General features: G+C 43.2%; 1 protein-coding gene across 12 annotated transcripts in view; it reads right to left on the minus strand.

Moving 5' to 3' along the window:
* Positions 1-25,396, minus strand: part of EIF4G3 (eukaryotic translation initiation factor 4 gamma 3) — a 352,621-nt gene that overhangs the window by 110,233 nt on the left and 216,992 nt on the right. For all 12 annotated transcript variants that reach the window (XM_058676306.1, XM_058676302.1, XM_058676366.1 and 9 more), the window contains one exon: positions 23,665-24,495. In XM_058676306.1, the coding sequence (XP_058532289.1) occupies positions 23,665-24,495 (831 nt within the window). The remainder of the gene's footprint in view (positions 1-23,664; positions 24,496-25,396) is intronic.

Below are 25,396 nucleotides of genomic sequence, written 5' to 3' on the forward strand. Positions count from 1 at the left end.
CCACTTCCTACTAAAAACCCTAACCAAGGTAGGCACAGATGGAAAAATCCACAACATAATTAAAGCCATATATGAAAAACCCAACGCCAGCATCATACTGAATGGAGAAAAACTGGAACCCTTCCCACTGAGATCTGGAACAAGACAGGGATGTCCACTTTCTCCACTACTATTCAACATAGTCCTAGAGGTACTCGCTGAGGCCATAAGACAAGAAAAAGAAATCAGAGGAATCCAAATGGGAAACGAAGAAGTCAAACTCTCACTATACGCAGATGATATGATTCTTTACGTAGAAGAGCCAAGAGACTCAATACAGAGACTGCTAGAACTTGTACGAGAGTTTGGTAGAGTGGCAGGGTACAAAATTAATGAACAAAAATCAACAGCCATAGTGTATGCGAACAGCCCCAAGATGGAAAAAGACTTAACCAGCAAGATACCATTCAAAATAACAGAGAAAAGTATGAAATACCTGGGAATAAATCTAACCAAAAATGTAGGAGACTTATTTGAAGAAAACTACAAACTACTTAAAAAAGAAATTGAACAAGACCTCAAAAGATGGAGTAACATCCCATGCTCCTGGATAGGTAAAATCAATATCATTAAAATGTCTATACTGCCAAAAGCAATATATACATTCAACGCAATCCCAATCAAATTGCCCAAAACATTCTTCATGGAACTGGAAACAATGATCCAAAGGTTCATCTGGAAGCACAAAAAACCACAGATAGCTAGAACCATCCTGAATAACAGGAAGTTAGCAGGGGGAATCAAAGTTCCGGACCTCTGGACATACTATAGGGCAGTGGTTATCAAAACAGCGTGGTACTGGCACAAAGATAGAGAGGAAGATCAATGGAGCAGAATAGAAACACCAGAAGGAAACCCACACAGATACAGCCAAGTAATCTTTGACAAAAAGACAAACGACCATCCAAGCAAATGGGAAGGTCTGTTCAATAAATGCTGTTGGGACAACTGGTTGATAGCCTGCAGAAACAAAAAAATAGATCCACATCTCTCACCATACACTAAGATCAGATCTAAATGGATAACAGATCTAAACCTACATCCAGAAACCTTCAAACTTTTGGAAGAAAATGTTGGAAACACACTGGAACACTTAGGGGTAGGCCCTCACTTCCTAAAAAAGACTCCAAATGCAGTAGAAATCAGGACCAAAATAAACAATTGGGACCTCATCAAACTAAGAAGCTTCTGTACAGCTAGAGAAACAATCAACAAAGTAAAAAGGCAACCCACAGAATGGGAGAAGATCTTCGCACACGACATAGGTGATAGAGGGCTAATATCCAGAATATACAAAGAGCTACAAAACAACCAAAATGTCAAAACAAACAAGCCACTCAAGAAATGGGTACAGGAAATGGGCAAACACTTCACAAAGGAACAAACCCAAATGGCAAATAAACATGAAAAAATGCTCAAGTTCCCTGGCAATAAGGGAAATCCAAATTAAAACATCAATGAGGTACCACCTAACGCCAGTAAGACTGGCCCACATGAATAAAAGCACCAACAACACTTGTTGGCGAGGTTGCGGGGAAAAGGGATCCCTACTCCACTGCTGGTGGGGCTGCAGGCTGGTACAGCCTCTATGGAAATCAGTATGGAGAATATTCAAACAACTCAAATTCAACATACCGTATGATCCAGCAATAGCACTCCTAGGAATATATCCAGAACACTTGTTTTATGAGAAACCAACATGCACTCCTATGCTCATAGCAGCACAATCAGTAATGGCAAAAACATGGAAGCAACCAAAATGCCCATCAACAGAGGATTGGATAAGAAAGCTATGGTTCACTCTACACTGCACAGCAATGAAAGGGAGGATCAAGCGGCTTCGAAAGCCAAGCTCCACTGGACTTGATTTTTCTAATTATAGCACACTTCAGCAAACACCATTATGAATTTGCCTTTGGTTGCTGGGGAGGACATTGCTACCTTCATCAACATGACATGTTTGCTTGTAGACCTAGGGGACTTATTGTATTTTGTAATAAGTAAAATAATGAGCAGATTCACTTTTTGATTTAAAATTTGATATTTATTCTGTTCTTTTACACAAGTTAACTTGTACAAAAAGACCCCTGAATCTAGGATGATTTAATGGATAAAATCTACCCAAAGGCAAATGGATGTTTTGCTGTTTTTAGCTTCTGCCATCTGACACTAGGCTACTGGTATTCACTGTTCTGTATTCATGATATGACATTTTCACCAGTCAAATAAAAACCGAACCTAAGAGACAAAAAAAAAAAAAAAAAAAAAGAAAGCTATGGTTCATCTACTCCATGGAATACTACTCAGCTATTAAAAAAAACAAAATGCAGTTCTTTGTGGCCAAATGGGCCAAACTGGAAACCATAATGCTAAGGGAAATGAGCCAATCCCAAAAGGTTAAATACCACATGTTTGCCTTAATTTAAGATGATATGATGTTATGTATAACATGTTATGTTTTGAATGTTATATGTTGTGTATAAACTAAAATTGAAGTATAGGTAAGGTGGTCACAGAAGGTGACTGGGAACTCGCATTTACTTTTAACATATTGGTTACTCATTACTATGTCAATTAATTCCATAATGATGTAAATTTTTGCTGATGGTATGTTGGAGCTTTCAATTGACTGGGATGATACTCTGTTGGCTCTGTCTTCAGACCAGAGAGGGTATACCTAAGAAGCCGTTGAACTTGACTGGACAATAAGATGCTGGACTCTATGTTTGGTATACGCTTGCAATGGGGGAATCTCAACTGAACTTGAGCTGTGGTTATGCAACTAGGTGGAGGAATCCACCATGGTGGGAGGGTTTGGGGAGGGGTGGGGAGAACCCAAGTATCTATGTAATTGTGTCACATAATACAATGTAATTACTGAAGTTAAATAATAAATAATTAAAAAAATATATACTTTGATCAAGCTTCAGCAAAGAAAAGCAAAGTTGGTATAATATTACAGTACTAATTAATACAACATTATTAGCTAACAAATAACAAAAAAAGAAGACCACATGATTCTATTCGTGGATGCAAAAAAAATATTGAACAAAATCCAATATATCTGTATATGTCTGACTAAGAAATCTCTTGGCAAACTAGAAATATAAAGAAATTCCTTGAGAGAATCACTGTGGCACAATAGGACATGTTGAAACATATGGAGCGTCACTAGTCAGGGTCATGCAGAGAGGGCACATTCCAGAGGACAGGCCAATGGCAGAGGGGCACCTGGAGACTGACAGACAATGAAAAGCATAAAGACAATGGTGTAGCGCAGAAGTGCCAAGACACCCCACCGGCAAGCAGTGAGCAGTGATTTGAGCTCCACAGGTAATTGGAGATTCATCTGAAGCCAGGAAGGAAGCAGAGATAACACATGGAAACCAAATTTCATCAGTAGCTCAGGAAGTGAACCTAGGCAGAGAACAACCTATCCTGCTAATTTGTCTGGTTCGACCAAGAACAGAGACAGAGCAGTAGACTCCAAACAGGCGGTGCAGGAACAGGGTGGTTTTTATAGTGGAGGCCCAGCCAGAGCTGCACCAGGTGCCATTTTTTGTAGGGAGGCAAAGGTTGTAACAAGGGACTGTGCATGCACTAACATAAGAGAAAACAGATCTCTGGTTCAGTGCATTGCACCGATGTGGCATTCTACAGTTTCCACTCAAAATAGGTCTGGGTAACCCCCAGACTTAACAGTCAGTAGATCAAGAACTCCACCAGTGCCATGTATGTACACTGTGGCAATAGCTGTGAGAGTAAAGAGATCGGGGTGATGGACTGTGCCAGGCCCTGTACTTGCTAGTACATATAGGAATCTGGTCTGGGAACACCTCAAAGTTTCTTTGGGGATTCCCTCAATCGAAAAGGTGGACTCAGAACATTAACCAAGAAAAGATGGAAGACGGAGCAGGTCAACCAACCATCTCAGCTATATGTTGGCAGCGAAATACCGGACAAGGGGAGACTCTTAGAAGGACTATGTCAATCAGTGGATTCTTCAACAGGCTCATCGTACCTGGAATGGCGAGATTGGCAGTGAAAAATGACTGGTGAACTATCGGAACCACTTGAGCAAGGATCTCAGAGCGTGCCCTACATCTGGGACCTGGGGTGGGTGGGAGACTGGGTGGGGCTTCTCCCTCAATATTCCCTTTACCTTGGATATATGAAGGAAACAATAGGGAAATTGTGGTCTTACTCACTTTCCCATAGCCCTTGTACCTTTTTACCCTAATTAACAATGTAAAGATTGCCAAAATATAATTTTAAAAAATTAAAAAAAAAATTTTTTTAAAATCTAGTAACACTAGTAAACTGGATAAACTTAGCAAGTTAGTAGGATATGAGCGTGGAATAGAAAAAGGTATTATATTTCCATAGAGCAATGAACAAATAATTTAAAAATATCATTACTAATAGTATCAAACAGATAAAAAGTATCACCTGTATATACATGACTGTATTCAAAATATTGCCAAGAAAATTAAAGGCAAAAAACATAGCATTAAGTTCATGAATCACAATATTAAATACTATGAGATATTAGTTCTGTTTATATTCTCACTAAAACTTTAAATCTATAGGAAAAAATTAGAAAAACTGATTCTAAATCAATATGAAAAAGCAATGGACCTCGCTTGGCTGAAATAATTTTCAAAAGGAATGACAATGTTATTTTTCAAAACTGATTACAAAGCTTCACTGATGACTATGGTGTAATACTGGCCTCAAGAAATGCAACCAGATAAACAGAAAAAGGTAATTTATAGAAAGCTAACAGATAATCGAGAAACATACCCACGATACATATACACACTACTTTTGGAAAATGCACAGCTTAAAATCTTCATACACTGGTGGTAAGGGATATAAAATGTTATAAGTATGCTAGAAATGACTGATGAAGTGTTAACTAATAACATGTTTATCTATGTGTATTTACCCAGTAGAGCTACAGCACATACACATGCAAAACCTTGGATGCAGAAGTGCACAGCAATATTCTTTGTGACAGCCCCGACGTAGAATGACTAAACTGTCCATTAACTGGTGAACAAATAAGCCACAGGAAATTCATACTCATTAATTTTTTAATGAGTTACCAACAAACCCCACAGCATGGATCAATCATTTGAGAGAGATGTCAGACAAAATGAATTCATACTTTCACTTATACGATATTTCAAAAAACCCAAGAAAATAACCTGTGATGACAGAAAGCAAATCAATGCTTACGTAGGGATGGAGTAAGGGTTCTCAGAAAGGAGAGATTTATGAACAGCAACCTTCAGGGAGGGGCTAACTGTGTTCACTAACTTAATGAACTGATACTTCTATGTACTTTTATGTGCTTCTATGTACAGTATGTAGACGTGAAAAATCATGAAATACCTTAAATATGCTAAAACTATTTTAATCTTTTATCAATTAAATATAAGTGTTCAAAGTGGTCTGGGTTTTTTAAGTAGTTTAAGCAGCATATCTACTGATCCAGTATGTACTTACATAATGTATGCTTATTGACAACCTATGACATTTGTAGTGTTTTACATAGCTTGAAATAACATTTATAATATTTTTCCACTCATGAAAAGAAACATGTATCTGTATATCCAGTAGTTTTTTTTTTTTTACAGAAAAACGTATCAATTGAAATAGAGATACAGTAGTAATATCCTTACATTAATCTTGCTTCAACAGGTTAAAATTCTTTGGGGCACACTGTCTTCCATATCCTATCGCTCACACAAAGAATCACAACCAAAATGCATGTGTAATTTAAATAAAAGGAGACATATTTTTTGAATTTATCATAAAATCCCCTCCTGCACATATTCCGGTCTCTTACCTGTTGTACAATATTCCGTAGTAGGCATGACCAGTTTTCTTTGAAAACACTGTTAGCAGTTTTTCTTGCCACAAAAGTCATCTTTAAATACATCCTTATCTATAGGTACTTTTATTTCTAAAACTGTCCCAAGAAAGTAAACACACACACACACACACACACACACACACACACACACACACAAAATTTAATTTAATAGATACTGGTAAGATTTAGTTCCAAGGGGTTCGGGTCTTGGGTTTGGGGGCAAGTGCCGCTCCTCACAGTGTGGCGGCTGTGGGGGATGCCCCTGCCGGGTCGGACCCAATGCTGGGGGCTCACGCCAAAGACACTGCTGCAAGGCAGTGAACAAGTCCTCAGCCTCCCCAAGGGCGGTCAGCAGGCGGTGCCTGGCGCCAAATGGCGCACTGGCCGCCCAGCCAGGGAGCTCTGGGGTATTGGTTGTCTGAATCGCTGCTTAGGTAGCTCCAGGTTGATCCCACTGTGCTTCTGGGATCTCAGTCAATCCTTAACATTCCCAAAGGCAGTAACTCCTCCTTTGAAGAAATTGGTAACAGAACAGAATGTACTGGGCAGGACTGAGCAAACCTTAGCCTACAAGCAAAACTAGAAACCAGCATGGAGCACAGGTCATGCCGAGCCATGCTCTGGCACCTACTGGTCTACTTGAGTCAAGGACACTAAGTCACACAGTCTAAGGCAGAGGCCAGGACAAGTGAGGGACTGAGACAAGCTGAGTCAGAGCAACCACTGGCAGGCGCATGATTTATGGCTAGGAACAGGCCCAGTTGGGGAGGTAAGGGGACACCCTAACTGGGTTGAGGTTCCCACCAAGGGGCACGTGTGCTGGAATGGGGTTGCGTTCTATCTAGGAAATAGTTGCAATCTCCCGAGGCACTAGTGTGGACTGGGATTGGATGCACCAGGCCAGGCCAGACCCCAACATCATCTGGTGTCCTGGAGAACCAGGGTGGATGTGGGAATGACTAGGCTGGGTCTCACTCCCCTTCTGAGCCATGTGTGAGCTGTATGTGGGTATGGACGAGCCATGGCTGGGCTGAAACATCCAACAATAAGAACCAGGATGGGGTGGAAGCAAGCCAGGAAAAGCCACTGTTCCTGCTAGGACAGGAGGTGAACTGAATAGGGCTGGCTCAAGGACCCCCTGGTATGCGCAAAATCTGGCATTGGGAGGGGTTCTGATGGAGGAGCCTGGGCAACTCCTCCGGCAGGACACAGACCCCGCAGGTAAGCGCAAGAAGCATGATAGGAAACAGCCCAGAATAGGCCATGGAAAGTTTCCCACTGGCATACATGTGGCATGGATCAGGGGCAGACCAGGCTGAATCAGTTCATGTCATACACTGGTAAATCTGAACACCAGAACAGAGTGTGGGTTGAGCCAGGACTGGTCGGGACAAAACCAGTGCACACTATGGAACGCTAGGGTGAGGTTGCCTGTACTGGATTTGACTGCAGCACCCAACCAGCACGCGCGAGATCCAGGAAGGGAGGGCCAGAGCCGGCGGGGGGATTAAGGGGCTGGTCCCCTCGCCAGACAGCTACTCCCACTGGAGAGCTTGGGCTGGGATGGGGACCGACCAGACTAAACAAGGCTACAACACCTGTGCGCTGCACGTGGACTAGATCAGGAAAAAGCCAGGCTGGGCGGATTATTCCTGCTGGTGCAAGCATAAATTAGAGTGGGTGAGGGATGTTTGGGCTTAGCCACAGCATCAACTGGCAGAAGTTGGCACTGGGGACGAATTCTGTCAAGTCAAATCACAGAACCACCCGAAGAGTGCATAAACTGGGAGTGAGAGAGACCTGGGAGGGAAATAGTGGGTTCCCCCTTCTTGGGTCACTACTCCCGCGGGAGGGCATGAAAACTTAGACAGGGGCTGGGGTGGCTAGACAGAGAGGCACTCAACAACATCCGTGTGGGCTGGAGAGTTGAGTTGTTTAGATGGAACTAAGCTTTAATACCCACTGACAAGTACAAGAGCCAAATAGGATGTGGGACAGACTGAACTAGTCTGTTATACATACTGGCAAACCAGGGTAGGGGGCAGGCCTGGTGGGGGTCGCCCCAACTAGGCTGCAGCTCTCACTGGTTGATGCAAGGGCCGAGTGTGTGCTGGGCAGAGCCAGGCTGGACTGCAACACCCATTGGTTCCAGTGGAAATTGGGACTGAAAACAGAACCAACCCAGCAATTGAAACCACCAGCTGATCGTGGTGACGGACTGTGCTGGGCCCTGTGCTTGCTAGAGCATACTAGAATCTGGTCTGGGAATACCTCAAAGTTTCTTTGGAGATCTCCCCAATCGAACTGCTGGACTCAGAACCCTAGCCAAGAAAAGACAGAGGACAGAGCAAGTCAATCAACCACCTCAGCTATATGTTGGTAGCGAAATACTGGGCAAATGAAGACTCTATGATGGACCGTGTCAATCAGTGGACGACCTCATCGAGTGAAACTGGCAACGATTCATAACTGGAAAACTATTAAAACCATTTGAAGCAAGGATCTCAGAGCATGCCCCACATCCGGGACTTGGGGTGAGTGGGAAACTGGGTGGGGCTTCTCCGTCGATATCCCCCTTTACCTCAGATACACGATGGAAACAATATGGACACAATACTATTACCCACTTCTCTATACCCCCTGAACCTTTTTTTTTTTTACCATAATTAACTATGTAAAGATTGTCAACAAAAATACAATAAAAAAAAAGATATAGTTCCAAAAAAGGCTAGAAGTAATTCACTTTTTTAGCACCTGATGTGGCATCTGCTAAACTGACAGCTTAAAAATGGTATTCCTTCATTCAATAAAGACAGTGCTTTTTCATTTTATTATTGGCTATTCTTCATCTTCTACGAATTTGCCATTATGAACCGCATGTCAATGATGGTTAAGATGGGAAGCAGAGGTGGGTGGAGTTTGCTTCTAACCTCACTCAGGATTGTGGCACGCCCTGGGGCAGTAACCCAAGGCTTTGAGATTCTTATAACTTATAAGGTAGATTCCCTTACCAGTCAAAATCATTTAGTTCATATTCTATATTTTATTTCACTTTCTGCTCTATTTAAAGCTTGGACTGGATTCCTAGGGCTTCCCCTCCTATAAACCTCCAAACTCTGACGAACAGCGGAGAGTTAAACATGCACTTGGACATTTTTGTTCTGTCTGGGTACTCTCCGGAATTCTATTTTAGAATGGTTTCATGATCACTACCAATGAATTCTTAGTGAAGAAAATTAAAGTTACAATATTATTTTCAAAACATTTCCAATTAAAATACAGTGTTTTAATAAAAAGTTATTTGAAAGAGAAAAAGCAAAACAGAATCAGAGAGCATACCTAGTCCCATGTAGTAGTTCATTCCCAAAATGCCCAGATAAGCCAGGCCAAGGCCAGGCTGAAGCTCAGGGCTTGGACTTCAGTCCTGGTTTTGCCATTCAATCCTCACTTCCCACCAGGGTAGCAGATGCAAGTACTTTACCCACTAACTGTGCTTCCCAGAGTGCACATTAGGAAGTTGCAATCTGGAGTGGAACCAGGACCTGAACTCCAATGTTGGGCACACACATCCCAACCAGTATGTTAAATGCCAGATCAACTAACTATATATGTATGTGTGTGTGTAAAACTTTATCAACACATTGATACATAATTTATATGATTATATGAATTTATATAGGATACACACAGAGAGAGAGAGAGATCTGAAAAGCAGAGTAGCAGAGGGAGAGGAAGAGAGAGAGATCTTTCATTCAGTGATTCAATCTCCAAATGGCCACAGTGGCTGGAGCAGAGCTGGCCTGAAATCAGGAGCCTCAAGGTGCAGAGGCTCAAGGACTAGGGGCACCTCTTACTGCCTTCTCAGGCACATTATCAGGGAGCTGGATTGGAAATAGAGCAGCTGGAACTTGAATGGACACCCAAATGGGATGCAGGCATCACACATGGAGGATTAACTTATGCCACAAGGCATTCCCCTCATTTATATATTTGGAAAGATAAATGTACATATAGATAAGCATGAATGGGTGGGTCAGAGGAGAGAGAAAGAGTGAGCTATCACCCATCTGCTAATCCCACTCCCCAAGTGGCCACAACACAGGGGCAGGGCCCAGCTGAATCCCCAGAAGCAGTAGCAGAGGATGGTCCAAAATACTTGGACCTCGGGCAGCCATGTGGTTAACCCAGATGGCTCCTGGCATTGTTTTGCCCCAGCCCTGGTTGGTGTGGGAAAGAATGAATCTCTCTGTGACTCTGCCTTCCAAATGAATGGATCAATGAATATTTTTTAAAAGATAGTCACTGGGGTGGAAGGTGACTCATATTACTACGAGTTAAGCACTACTTGGGAGACCTGCATCCTATACTGCAGTGATGGGACTGAGCCTCAACACCACTTGTAATTCAGTGTCTTGTTAATGTGCCTAGGAGGCAGTAGGTGATGATCTATGCATTGGGTTCCACATGAGGCTTGGACGAAGTTCTGGGATCCTTGCTTCAGGCTTCCCAGCCCCAGCTGTTGCAGGCAGTTGAGGAAACAGCCACAAGATGGAAGATCTCTCCCCTTGCCTTTCAATTAATTTTGCTTTTAAAAATGTCTAGTTTTTTTCAAACAATACCATGTTTCTCAATCTGAATTTATTTGTTTTCATTGTATATTGTTTTGAGAGCAGGAAAGAAGTTTAGCAAGGGAGGACAGAGCATGGTGTACAGTTTGTCTATATACATATATATACTGGTAAAGCTACTCTTAAGTTCAAGTTTCAGTCCAAAAAGCTCAGCAGAGAATGGTCCAATATACAGTTCTATTGGGAGTTAACAACAAAGATGACTTCAGTGGAAGTATTAGCATGTTTGTCAGGTCCCTCTATCATATTTTACAGTCCTTTCTGTAGCCTCTTAAATGTTTTTCAACTTTAATGAATGCTTTTGTACCACTTTCATCGCCATCAAAAAAAGGCTATGGTTTATTTCAAGGTCAATCTTAGTACAGCTGTAGAACCATTATAGCACAAATAAAGGATGTGATTAGAGAAGACAACACAGGAGGTTATCTACTTAATGATCTTCAGTTTTGAATAAAGCACTGTCATTTGCTGCTTGGAATCTATAAACCCAGATGGGAATAAAACCACCTTTCATCTCAGTATCAATGAAGCCACATTACCATTGGTTCGCAAAGTTTAGGGAAGTTTGCCGTCTCCTCAATCTGTGGAAACCATCCTGTGTAATAAATAAATGTACGTCTTCACAGAGGCAGTTATTTACTCTCTCTTTACTCCCTTACCCTTCCTGGTATTTGTTCACTGAGTTCTTGTTACTAAGAGATTCTGTCTCAGTTCATCTCTGTGGGCTTGGAGGTCAAGAGACGCATAGGGATGGGTACTGCGACACAATGGGCTCAGGATGCCCATACATCCAGCTGGAGCCTCACTTCCCTTTTCCATTCAGGTCCTTCCTAAGGCACATGGGAGGCAGACTATGGCAAAAACAAAACAAAGCAGGGCCTGGTGGCGTGGTCTAGTGGTTAAAGTCCTCGCCTTGAACGCGCCGGGATCCCATATGGGCGCCGGTTCTAATCCCGGCAGCTCCACTTCCCATCCAGCTCCCTGCTTGTGGCCTGGGAAAGCAGTCGAGGACGGCCCAAAGCCTTGGGATCTTGCACCTGCATGGGAGACCTGGAAGGAAGTTCCTGGCTCCTGGCTTTGGATTGGCATAGTACGGCCATTGCGCTCACTTGGGGAGTGAATCATTGGACGGAAGATCTTCCTCTCTGTCTCTCCTCCTCTCTGTATATCTGACTTTGTAATAAAAGTAAATAAATCTTAAAAAAAAAAACAAAGCAAACAAAGACCCTTGGTTTCTGCGGCCCACATGGGGGAATCTAGACAGAATTCCTAACTTTTGCATGGCCAGAAGCTCCTGTCGGCATGGTAGGAATGAATGAGAAGATCTCTGTCTCCCTTCCCAAGCCTCTGTCACTTCACCTTACAAGTGAGTAAAAATCAATAAATAAACAAACCTATTTTTCCAAAGTCACATAACAGGTCATAAAACAGGTATAAATTAACACTGACTGAAGAAACAAAATAATTCTGGATCATCTTGTCAAATATTTTTACACTTGTATATATTATAAACTCAACACACTGGAAAAATCAATGTGGTTAACTTTCCCATACTTCGGGCCCGTTGCGGTAGCCTAGTGGTTAAAGTCCTCGCCTTGAACGCTCTGGGATCCCATATAGGCACTGATTGTAAACCCGGCAGCTCCACTTCCCACCCAGCTCCCTGCTTGTGGCCTGGGAAGGCAGTTGAGGATAGCCCAAAGCCTTGGGACCCTGCACCTGCGTGGGAGACCTCGAAGAGCTGGCTCCTGGCTTCAGGTTGGCTCAGCACTGGCGATTGCATATTATAATGTGAATGTAAACAAACAGCTTTGCCTTTTTCATCCTAAAACTCACACTCTTTGGTACTCTGCTGTGTTTTTATAATTAAGAAATGATTTATAAACTTATATAGGAAAACCATGTTTTCAGAGGTTATGACTTAAATATGATTTCCACAATTTATGAAACATCTATGTATAAGATCACCTTTCAAAGGATTTTTCTCTATGTACTGACATGATGATTTAAATATCTCAATGTCACTCAACTCAAATCTTTTTTAGATTCTATGTTAATGACAGCAAAATTATGAGTTTCAGTATTGAGTAATTATCTGTTGAATGAATGACAACTATTAATGATAGAATTAGGTTGCAAAAGCCACAGCAGTTTCAGGATGCTACAAAATATCTCATTAAATAATGAAAGCAAGTTCATAAATGACAACTTCTATTTTTATTTTTTAAGTGGTGAAGTAGGATGGGATGCAAGGGCCAGAGAAATGACTGACATCCATGCAGAAGTGCAGGTCTAAGGTAGTAGTGGAAGGAAATGGGGGTGAAGGGACACTGGCTTATAAAATTAACAAATATATAGGACAAAACCAGCAAACTTTGGTAAACTTGAAGAAAAAGAAAAGGAACTCAATGATGAAGTTCATCATCAGTGACTATAGGGTTTTAGTTAATTAAAATGCCATGCCACAAATTAAGATTATGGAAGAGTTTATGGAAATAGGTGATTAATAACAGTTTCGAATGTGTTTAATTCAAGGTAACTGAGATTTAAAAATGCAGGTATTTGGGTCCGGCGCGATAGCATAGTCGTTAAAGTCCTCACCTTGCACGCTCCGGGATCCCATGTGAGCGCCGGTTCTAATCCCGGCAGCCCTGCTTCCCACCCAGCTCCCTGCTTGTGGCCTGGGAAGGCAGTTGAGGATAGCCCAAAGCCTTGGGATCCTGCACCTGCGTGGGAGACCTGGAAGAACTCCTGGCTCCTGGCTTCAGAATGGCTCAGCTCCAGCTGTTGCGGCCGCTTGGGGTGTGAACCACTGGATGGTAGATCTTCCTTTCTGTTCTCTCCTACTCTCTGTATATCTACCTTTCCAATGAAAATAAATAATTTTTTTTAAAAAAGGAGGTATTTGCAGACAAATACTGCAGCTTAGAGAAGCTGGGATGAATATATAAATTTTGAAGTTATTAATGAAAGCCAGGTATTCTTGCAGTAGATGAGATTATCTATGCAGAATGTATAGAATAACAAATGTGGACAAAATAAGAACTGTTTCAGTTAACAAAAAAGTTTCATATTTGTGGTGGTGATTGTATGCCATTTGTATTTTTGTGAAAACACAAAAATGAGTGCTAACGAGAGTGAGCTTTTATTGCAATATGAGTATAACCTACATTCAGTAAACTTCACCAGGGGCCAACGTTCTGGCATAAAGGCTAAATAAAGCCCTTCCTAGAGCACTGACATCGCATATGGACACCACCTGGTGTCCTGGCTACCCCACATCCAGTCCAGCTTCCTGATAATGCATCTGGAAAAGCAGCGATGGCTCAAGTGGCTGGGCCCCTGCTCCCACATGGGAGACTCAAAAAAGTTTGTGGCTCCTGGTTTCACCCTGGCACAGCTTTGATCACTATGGCTCAGTAAATCTGTAACTCTGCTTTTCATATAAATTAAATCCTTTAGAGCTTTTTTCCCTCTAAAAAAGGATCTAAGTTGAGAATAACCAATAGAATTAAATGAGGGAAAAAGACCAGTAAGATAATCTATTGTTGACTCTGAAGAGGGAGGAGGTTCAACTAACACCCTGGGAACATATATTAGAATGCATGAGGACACCTCATAAAATTCATGCAAAGAGTTCATTATCTTTAATTATATTTGAGCTTCTATTATGTGAAAAGTGAACAGATTATTAGAACTGTTAGCTTGCTCTTGAGAAGCTTGGAATAGAAGAGGAATATTAAGTTTAAGGTGGTAGCTAAATGGATATTGTAGGACTAGGTGAGTTTTGGGTTGAAAAATATGTTCTAAGTGTTCTAAACAAAAATGGACCAGTGCAAAAGCAGTACAGGATGGCCCAAGTGCTTCGGCCCTTCACCCGTGTGAGATACCTGGAAGAAGTTCCTGACTTCTGGCTTCAGACAGACCCAGCTCCAGCCACTGTGGCCATTTAGGGATTGAACCAGAAGATGGAAGCGTTCTCTCTGGCTCTCCTTCTCTTTAACTCTGCCTTTCAAACAGAAATAAATCTTAAACAAACAAAAAAACCCAGCTGCAAGCAACTGCCTACTTTGCCTTTTACCTAAGCAAGTGTCACACTGCTAGGAGAAAAGTAGTCAATTGTTAGTAGGTATTCTGGGCCTGGTTCATCCCCAAACTGTGTTAATTATACCAGTGTATCAAGACAGTTGCTTATTCTACTTTTATTTTTTCATTTTAACGATATATGCACAGCAGGGAATGCTAGGCTGGGACAAGCCACACATGGCCCGGGGGGTAGAGGAAAGCTGTAGATTACCTGGGGAAGGTAGCCTGGGATGTGCTGGAGTGGGAGTTGCCGAGGGCATGTTTTACATGTGAAGAGTGGCTTACAGGGGGACTCCCGTAGATCAGGCCACTGTGCTCACAGGTAGGCAAGGGAAAAACCCTGGGTGGCTTAAAGGGGGGAAAATGGAGGGGATGTCTGGATCAGGTCAAAAATCTACCTCGGTGGGAGATCTGGGCTGGGGTACTTCATTCCACTGATACATGTGAAAGCTGAGGTTGTGTGGGGGTCATGACTGGCTGGGCTAGGCCACAGTACTCACCCATACGTTTTGGGGTAATGAGTGGGACATGTCAGGCTAGGCTGTGGCACCCACTGGAATGTAAGAGAACTAAATCTGGGCAGATTCTTGGGGGATTTGTAGGCTCTTCTCTATGAATCAGAAGCACCTACTGGTTTGTGTGAGAACTGGGGACTGAGATGGGGCTGAGTCAGGCTGGACTGTGTAACTAACTCACTGACATCTGTGGGAGCTGGGGCTGGGAGGAGACTGGGCTGGGCTAGGCTGTAGTACCCACTCATACATGCAAAGGCCAGGACTGCAGTTAGACAATGCCAAGCAGGGCTATGGCACCTACTTTTATGTGTAAGATCCAGGGCTGGGAACAAGACTTGTAGGAAAACTTGGAGAACTCCCCTGCTAGGTCACAGCTCTCACTGGAGAGCATGAGAGCAGGCACTAGGGGTAGGCCAGGCCAGGCAAGACTGTAGTACTAATTGGAATGTACGGAGACCAGGTCTGGGAGCAGGTCAGGTTGAGCCACGCTGCAACTAACATTGGCATACATAAGTCAGGACAGGGTGTGGTGCAGGAGGGGACAAGCTGCAGCAATTGCCAGTTCACACAGGAGCCAGGGCTGCAGGCAGGCCAGCTGGGATAGACTGCATCACTTGCTGATGGGAGCTAGGACTGCAGGCAGGCCAAGTTAGGATGGGTCGTAGTATCCACCAACATGTATAAGACCCAAGGCAGGGAACGACTTTGGCAGGAGAACTTTGAGGACTCACTTGCTAGGCTGAAGCTTCCACTAGTGAGTGTAAGAGCCAGGGCTGGGGGTGCACTGGGTGGGTCAAGTTTGCAGCACCCATTGGCATGTGTGTAGCTAGGCTCAGGGTGGGCTATACTGGGCTAGACTCCAGCACCTGCTGGTGTTCAGGAGAGCCAGAATGGGTATGTGATGGGCTGGGCTAGGCAGTGGCACGTGCCAGTTTACATTTCAGTTGGGTCTGGGGGTGGGCCACATCAGGCTGGGCTGCAGCTCCCATTGGCACATGTAAGATCTGTGATTGGGTACGAGCCTGTTAGGGAACTTGGGCAACCCCATTGCTAAGCTGCAGCTCCTACGTATAAAAGCTGGAGCTGGGGACAGGCTAGACCAGGCTGGGCTGTAGCACCTATCGGCATATGTGTGGGCCAGGACTAGCAGCAGGCTGGGCTGGGTCAGTCCACAGCACATGCTGGCATAAGCAAGAGCCAGGATAGAGTACATGTCAGGCCAGGTTTGGCCACAACACCTGCCAGGTCACATTAGGGGTGGGCTTCAGGGTGGTGTCAGGAGCCGTGCACTATAGCCACACTGAAGCCATTTTGAATATAGACCTATGGGACAGTGGAAACCCCCCGGTTGGCTAGAAGCTTGGGAAAGAAGTTATGAAACTAATCACACGCTTAGCTTGAATTGTTCCTAGCAACTGTTTCAGAATGTGATTGATGCTGTACTTACCAACATCTTGTTACTGATTACCTACGCTATTGTCGATATGTTGGTTACTATTGTTGATATGGTGGCTGCTCAAGAACAATCGGTCTTGAGACCATGGCTTGCATCCCAGCTTCTCTTTCCCTGAGCCTTAGTTACTGAAGAATATAAAAACCCTCAGTTGAAATCAATAAACTGACAGCTTGATCAGACCTACTGTCTTGCTGTCCATTCTTTGTGTCTCTTGTCCCTTCATTCTCTCCTAGGTGGCTGAGACCCCGTTGACTGTCCTGCTGGACAGGACAGGGTAGGTCAGGCTGGACTAGGCTGCTATACTCCTCACCATTGTGTGGGCTGGATCTGGGCTAAAATTGGGCTAAGCTAAGCCACAGCACCCAAGGTGTGCATAACAGCTGGCTGTGATGTGGGCTGAGCCAGGCTTGGCCACAGAACAGGTCAACATACATGAAAACTGCAGATGGAGTAGGCCTGTTGGTGTGTGGGGCAGGTTATTAGAGTTGCCCTGACTAGGCCACAGCACACACTGGTATGCATAAGGACAGGGCCTGCACTAGGCTGGGCTGAGCTAGGTTGCAGAATTTGTTAGCTTATATGAGATATGGGGCTGGGGGGTGCAACTGACTCAGGGAGCAGGTATGTGCACTGGCTGGGGTAGGTGATGGACTAACCATTACCCTGAACTAGCTGGTACAAACAAGTATAAAGTCTGAACTCACCCCAGGTGAGGTCTTGAGGGTCTTCCAACTAGATATCTGGACTTGAACCCTGGTCGTACAGAAAAATCATAATATATATGGTCTAGCCTTGGAACGGCTGCATCAGGCCTGGGCCTACTAAAGTTGCTAATTTCTGTGCAATGGACAGCATGCCTAGACACACACAGGGGATATGACTGACAGCTCATCTAGGCCTTGTCAGAGGATGGAACACAGGACAAATTGGGCAACTCTCCTAGACAAGTTTTGCAGCAAGTGTCTGGGTGTATGGATGCACGATGAGGTGGACTTGGTCAGTCAATAGACTAGAAAAGATTTTCTCTTTGGCCAGTCCTTGCTTAATCATCCATCTGCAAGTACTGGTATCCTATAAGGGTGCCGGTTCATGTCCTGGGTTGCTCTATTTCCCATCCAACTCCCTGCTTGTGGCCTGGGAAAGCAGTGTCACATAGTATATATATCATCTCCATTCTAAGGGCTGCATAGAAAAATCCTAGATGAAGCAGAGAGAATGTTCTTCCACAAGTTCAAAATCTTATTTTATTTTCCTCAAAGGTTACAGAAACTGGAGGTCAGGTGCTATGCTGCTGGGGTCAGCCATCTGCCCAAAGTTCCACTGGTGCCAGCATGCACCATGGAGATGGAGGGGAAGCACACTGCCCAGCAAAGGGGTCTGATGGCAAATCAGAATAGGAGCTATTGGGCCCAGTGAGGTAGCCTAGTGGCTAAAGTCCTCACCTTGCATATGCCAGGATCCCATATGGACATCGGTTTGCATCCAGGCAGTTCTACTTCCCTTCGAGCTCCCTGCTTATGGCCTGGGAAAGCAGCAAATGATGTTTCAAGGACTTGGGACTCTGTACCTATGTGGGAGACCTGGAAGAAGCTTCTGGCTGCTGGATTCAGATCAGCTCAGCTCCAGCCGTTGCAGCTACTTGGGGAATAAACCAATAGATGCAAGATCTTTCTCTCTGTATCTCATTCTCTCTGTAAATCTAACTTTTCAATAAAAAAATCTTTAAACAAAGAATAGGAGCTATTGAAGGCTCATTTGACATGTACAAAATGACTTACAGGAGCTTCTACTGACCAGCCCACTGCAAATGCAGTTAATCAAGTTGGCAGCGTGGATTAGAAGGGGGAATCTAGAAAATCTACCTGCCCAAGTGCACTCTCATGCTGTGACTGGGAGCAGATGGGCCAGGCCAGACTGCAGCACACACTGGAATTGAAAGCTGGGCTGGTGAGTGGGTCTGGTAGTTCTTTGGGATGGTTCTAATTAGGCTGTAGCACCTGCTGGTGATGTGAAAGCTGGTGATTGGCTAGGCCAAAGCATCCAATATGGAAAGCTGAGTCAGGTCACAATGTAACACTCATTGGCACACATGAGGGGCAGTCTGGGTTGAGCTAGACCACAGTATCTGCCAGCGGGTCTGGTAGGGAATCTTCAGAGAAGCCCCCTACTAGATTGCAGCACCCACTGATGTGTGTGAGAACTAGGGCTGGGGACAAGAAGGCTTGGGCCTGACTGCAACACCCATAGGCGCACACAAGAGCAGGATCTGGGGGGGAAGGTTAGGCTAAACTAGGCTACAGCACTTACCAGTAAAAGCTGAGACTAGGGGTAGGCTAGGCTGGGCTGGGCTGGGCTGGACTACAACACAGCACCCACTACTGAGTGTTGGGGTGGGGGGCTGGGTCATGCTGGGCTGGGCTACATTTGGCACATGCCAAAACCAGGCCTAGTGGAAAGGCCAGTAGGGAATCTTTGGGGGTGTCCTTGCTAGATTGCAGTACCCACTGGTGCGCTCAAAAGCTGAGACTTATGGCAGGACTGATCAGGCCGGCTGTACTCCACTGGCACATGTGTGGGCTTCGGACCGACTGAACCTAACCCTGCACCTGCACCAACTGGCACATGAGAGTCAGCTCTGAGTGCCTCATAGGTGATATTTCTTAGGGGGCTCTTCAATTGGGCTACTATGTTCAAATCCCAAACTCAGGGAAAATCACAAGGACATGTGGTCCGAACTCAGAGCACATGTTGCAGGATTCGGACCACCTCGGCTGCTGACTTCCACCTAAGAATAGAGAGGTTACCCAGATGCACACAAAGGACAAGGTAGCCAGCTCATCTAAGTCAACACAAGACTTGAGTACCTCATCAAAAGATGGAAAACAGGAGAGGTTGAACAACACTCCAGGCCAGGCTCTACAGTAAGTACCTAGGTCTGTGGACATGATCAGCAAACAGACCTTACAGTTTCTCAACTCCGGTATATGGAAGTCAACAACTTCTGAAATAATCAAGACCACTCAAGTAATACCCTCTGAACAGTCTTACTGACATTGGGATCTCCAATTAAACAACCGTCTCTTTCCCCGAGTCCTGATGCAGTTTGACAGCAAGGAGTGGCACCTCCCACCCAACCTCTCCTCTCAGACATGGGAGAAAAGATTGAAAGATGTTTTATCCTCCTTTTCCCCTATCTTGACCCACTTCACCCTAATCAGGGGCCCACTCCTTCACTTATTAATCAATATTAAAATAATTTAAAAATGTAAAAAGGTTATAGAAATCATAAGAATTCCTAAGACTTTAAGAAATTGCCAATTAATACAGTTTTGCATTTTTAAGTATTTACGTGATAAAGGCCGGCATTGTGGTACAACTTAAGGGACCCATGTGATAGCAGCAATCCACACTAGAGTGTCGATTTAAGCCCTGCTGCTACATTTTCAATCCAGCTTCCTGCCGGTGTGCCTGTGAAGACTAAGGAAGATGACCAAACACTTTGGTCTCTGCCATTCATGTAGGAGACCTGATAAAGTTTCTGGTTTCTAACTTCTGCTTAGCCCATATCTGGCTGTTGCAGTCACTTGGGGGGACAGAGGATGGAGGATGAATGTGGGTAGAAGACCTCACTCTGTTTTTCAAATAAATTAAAACAAAAACTAAAATACACAAAAACTGAAATGATCACATAGAACAAGTAAGTAGTCAAATGTCTCTCCAATCTGAGGCTTTGACAATTCACTGAAGATACACATGCATGTAGCTCTCATTTTAAATGACATATTCTTTAGTTCCTGATACCCAAAATCACTGATTCACACAGGAATAAGATCTATCCTACTGCAAGAAAATGATTACAATATATCCCACTTGTCAAACTTCACTAAGTATCTCTATATTAACTGTTGAGTATTATATGGGTCATTTACATATTGTACCTATTTGTAAAAGCAAATGGTTTCTGTCAGTTTTGATGTCTTTCATCCTTAAGACAGAATTGTTCTCTAAAGACAACACCAAAAGACTGATAGCTAAACTAAATTGTTATGATTTATTCATTTCTCAAATAAGATATAACAATTGAGTAATAACCGGAGGGAGAAATTCCCCACAGAGACACCAATCTGAACAGCTATTCATGCCACAAGCTAAAAATTAAGGAAGCCAGACATAAGACCATAGTACCTGATGCTAATATAATAATAATTTTTTAAAAGACATTTTGAAGAAGGAAGGTTAGAAAGAGTTGTCTCACTCTTTCCAAACATGTCTCTTGTCTAAGATAGAGAGGGGGAAGTTTTGGCTTATCACTGTTGAGCCCCACAGAGCCTGCAGCTAGGGGACTCTGGATCCTCCTCAGTCACACAGCAAAGGGATCATCTTGATCAGCCCCCTCCTTCAAACTCCAGGTGCTGAAGAGTAGGATTAAAATCAGCACAGACTTTGCTGAGGTGTTTAAGCAGTCTGTCATAGGGAGATGATGAAGCCCAAGGCCTCAGACAGAGCCTGAGGTTCACTCTGAATAACATAACTACAGATTTGGAACAAACCTAGCATGGGCCCCCCACTAATACTGAAACAATGACAACACTCCAAAAGTTAACAATGCCAACCTTGGCTGAGGTCATCATCTAGTGCTCAAATAATCCAGGATCTAGACTCAAAGAAGACAAAGAGCAAAAAAACAAACAAAAACAAACCAAGATGTTTACAATCTGGCAGGAAGCCATATTATGAAGTCCTGCTAATAGGAAAGAAGTGGAGGATGGCCCAAATCCTTGGGTCCCCATATCCATGTGTGAAACCTAGAAGAGGCTCCTGGCCTCGGATCAGACAGGTTAAGCTCCAGCCATCGCAGCCATCTGGGAGTGAACCAGCGGATGGAATCTCTGTCTTTCCGTCTCTCTGTAACCACCTTCTTTTGGGTCTCCCTCACAGGTGCAGGGTCCCAAAGCTTTGGCCCGTCCTCGACTGCTTTCCCAGGACACAAGCACGGAGCTGGATGGGAAGTGGGCTTCTGGGATTAGAACCAGCACCCAAATGGGATCCCAGTGCTTTCAAGGCGAGGACTTTAGCCACTAGGTGACTGCGTCAGGCCTCAGTTTTTCTTTCTTTCTTTCTCTTTCTTTCTCTCTCTCTCTCTCTCCCTCCCTCCCTCCCTCACTCCCTCCCACCTTTTCTCTCTCTCTCTTTTTTTTTTTTTTAGATATACTCCTTAATGGAAAGCCATATTCAGAGAGAGAAGGAGAAACAAAGTGAAAGATCTTCCATTTGCTGGTTCCCTCCAGGAGCTTCTTCTGGTCTTCCACATGGGTGCAGGGTCCCAAGGCTTTGTTTGGGCAGTCCTCCTCTACTTTCCCAGGCCATAAGCAGGGAGTCGGATGGGAAGTGGAACAGCCAGGACATGAACCAGAGTCCATATGAAATGCTAGCACTTGAAGTCAGGGATTAGCCATTCAGCCATTGTGCCAGCCCCTCCAATTTCTTACACAGATGAAACTAGACAAACACTGAAGATATCAGGGACCAAAACTTTCCCACTGCCTATCTAGAAACTACCACTGAGGGTATATGCATTTGTTAAAGTACTCAATTTACAAAAGCATTAATTAATCTGCAGGTAGTATACCAAGAGCAAACCAAGGAGCACAGAACAATGTTGCACAAGATGGGCTGTGCTGGTTTGTTAACACCACTGGGCTGCTCACTCCAGAATCAGACCACAGTTAAACTTTGATTAAAGAACACACAATCCTACAGTCAATTCCTAAGATCTTAGGTGTTGATATATTAAAAATAACGTAACTGAAAAGAATATAACAGTTGAAAATTATGAAGGATCACATAAAAACTGACAATAAAAATTTCCAAAAAAAAAATTAGAAGATCATTCAACATATCTGTGAGTTAATCAGAGAAAGATCTTTAATTTTCACAGGTAACAGCTGGCATTGTGGGTTAAGCTGCCACCTACGACCCCAGGTCAAGTTTTGGTTGCTGTGTTTTTTATCTACTTCCCTGTTAATGTGCCTGGGAAGCTGCAGAAGACAACCCAAGGACTTGGGCTCCTGTTACCTGTGTGGGAGGCCAGCATGAAGTTCCAGACTCCCCAGTTAGCCCTGACCCTTGCTTGGCTTTTGTGGCCATCTGTGCAGTGAACCAACAGATAGATTCCTCTCTCTCTGTAACTGCCTTTCAAGTATATTTTAAAATAATTTTATTTTTATGAAAGGATTTATTTATTTTTACTGGAAAGGCAGATTAATAGAAGGAGAGACAAAGTTTTTCTAGCCACTGGTTTACTCCCCAAATGGATGCAAGGGCCAAAGCTGAGTTGTTTAGAAGCCAGCAGCCAGGAGCTTCTTCTGGGTCTCCCACATAGGCACAGGGTCCCAAAGCTTTGGGCCATCCTCTGCTGCTTTCCCAGGCCAAGCAGAAGCTGGATGGGAAGTGGAGGAGCCAGGATATGAACTGGCACCCATATGGGATTCTGGCATTTAAAGTGGGGAGTCATTTCTCCAGACCCTAAAAATCCTTTGAAAAAATTTTCAAAAGTAGTAATAAAACAGTATGTTCTGAATGCTATTTTGTTAGAAAGATGAAAAAAGAAGCCATGCATAAAGAGGGTACTTTAAACTTATGCTTGATGGACCAAGTTTCTGAATTCTGAGATGACAGTATTATGAACCATGTTTCAGTTGGTTTCCAAGTATAAATTAACACAATCAACCACTGAGAAACCGATTCATTCAAACAAGGCAAAAAAAAAAAAATCCCCCCAAAACGAAAAGACGAAACAGGAATCAAACATGTATAGTGACATACACCTGGGAGGCATTTGTATATTTGGAAATTCTCATTTGCATTTTTAGACAATGGATTAATCTTTTGCAGTCTGTATTAAAGCACAAACATATCGTTGAGGAAATCAGACTAGGAATATCAGCATTCACTGGATGTTTTTGGAAGTCAAGGAAAGTGGCCAATTAAAAAAAACTCAAACCCTGTCTCATCTTGTTGTTCAGTAAGCGTAAGATTATTAACGGCAGAATAGCTTACCTGAGGCAGGGCTCTTTCTTGCATTTAAGTTCTGAGAATCCATAATCTCTTCTGTTTGCCCATCTGCTTCTAACTCTATTTTGTTTTGAGTCTCTTTTGAGTCTTCACTAAGACAAGTTCTCATGCTCTCTTCTTCTTCTAAGACCCTCTGGACTGCGGTGGGAGCACTGAACGTCGTGGCTGCAGCAGGAAGGAAGACTGGAGTCGGAGGAGGGGAAGCTGGAGGAGTTGGAGGAGCTGGAGAAAAGGAAGGAACTGCAGAAGGGGTGATGGGAGCTGGGATACATTCCATTTTCATATCTTCTGGAGGATTTTCCAAAATTTCCAATTCGAGTGTCAATGGTAACACTTCCTTTTTCACTATTTCCACAATGCTTTCTGCAGCTGGCAATTTCTCACTAACTCCATTCATCTCATTAATTACGTTAGTATTAGAAATCAGTGGAATATCATTAAGGGCTGAACTACAAGGTTTCTTGCATATATCACTGTCAGCCTCATCTGTTGGTGAAGGGTCTGATGTTTCTGTGCAAGACGTGGAGCTAGGTGTAGGGGCTGTGTCTTCTTTTGAGGAAGAGAGTTCACATCTGTCATCTACAGCAGTAGTGAATAATGGCTGGCTACTAAGAGCAGCGGAACTGGGAGAAGCAATTGTGCTTCGAGCAACTGGAGGAACAGTGGTAGGTGATGGAGGCAGAGAAAGCTCAGGTCCGGACTCTACAGCAGTGGGTTCTGATGTCTGGCCTGTTTGTTCTTTCTTTTCCCCACTGAGGACGAGCCTACAAACTGCGGAGGGAGACTTTAACAGTGCATCTGGTTTTGGCTTCTCTTCTGGGGAAGAAAAACATAACAGACTTTTAGGAATAACTCTTGCATCAGAGATTGCTGAGATAATTCTTTTAACCTCTAACCCAAATCACATTAGAGAACAAAATATGAGACTTAAGTGGGACTAAAAAAGCAAATGTTGTTTTCTAGTTATACTACTATCACTTGGTTTATAATACATAAAGGCTTATTTTGAAATAGGAGAAGGAATCAATCACTAAATAATTATGTCAAGAGAAAACCAGAAAAACTTATCAAAACAGAGGCTAAGCCATTCTTGGGTCAGGAACAGTATCCTATGCCTTGTTCCCTGGGGAAAACCTTTCTATCTAGGATACACTACAGTGGGGCATTATCAAGGACAAATACTAGAAATTAAATTATTATGTATGAGAAACTGATGCTGTGTTTTATTCTGAATATTTATCAATTGATTGAATTCTATAAAAACATATATTATTCGTTCAAAAATCTTGTGTTTTAACATTAACCAGCATAGTGTTATTTCTTATTGATGAAGTATATTTCCAGTGAAATAATTTTCCTGAACATAAACTGTGTGTGTTTAAAAATTTACTAAACTTTTATTTCTTTAAATAAATGCATAGCCAGAAATACCATAAGGAAGGAAAATGGAAACATTATCTTCACATGTGAAAAAAATGTTAAGGAGAAACCAAAGTAAATATTCAGATAAACAAATCAATAAAAAAGATCACAACATATATACATCTGCAATACTTTAGAATTGCATATGAAATATTAGTCTGTGTAAAGACATACGGAGAATGATGCTGACAATCTGATGACCACGAGAGTACCAGAAAAATAAAAGAAATGTCTAAAATTCCAGATAAACTGACAAACAGTTCATCCTTGAAAAGATGGAACTAAAGAAAACCCT

The sequence above is a fragment of the Ochotona princeps genome, chromosome 2 (genome assembly GCF_030435755.1).
Source record: "Ochotona princeps isolate mOchPri1 chromosome 2, mOchPri1.hap1, whole genome shotgun sequence".
NCBI lineage: Eukaryota > Metazoa > Chordata > Mammalia > Lagomorpha > Ochotonidae > Ochotona > Ochotona princeps.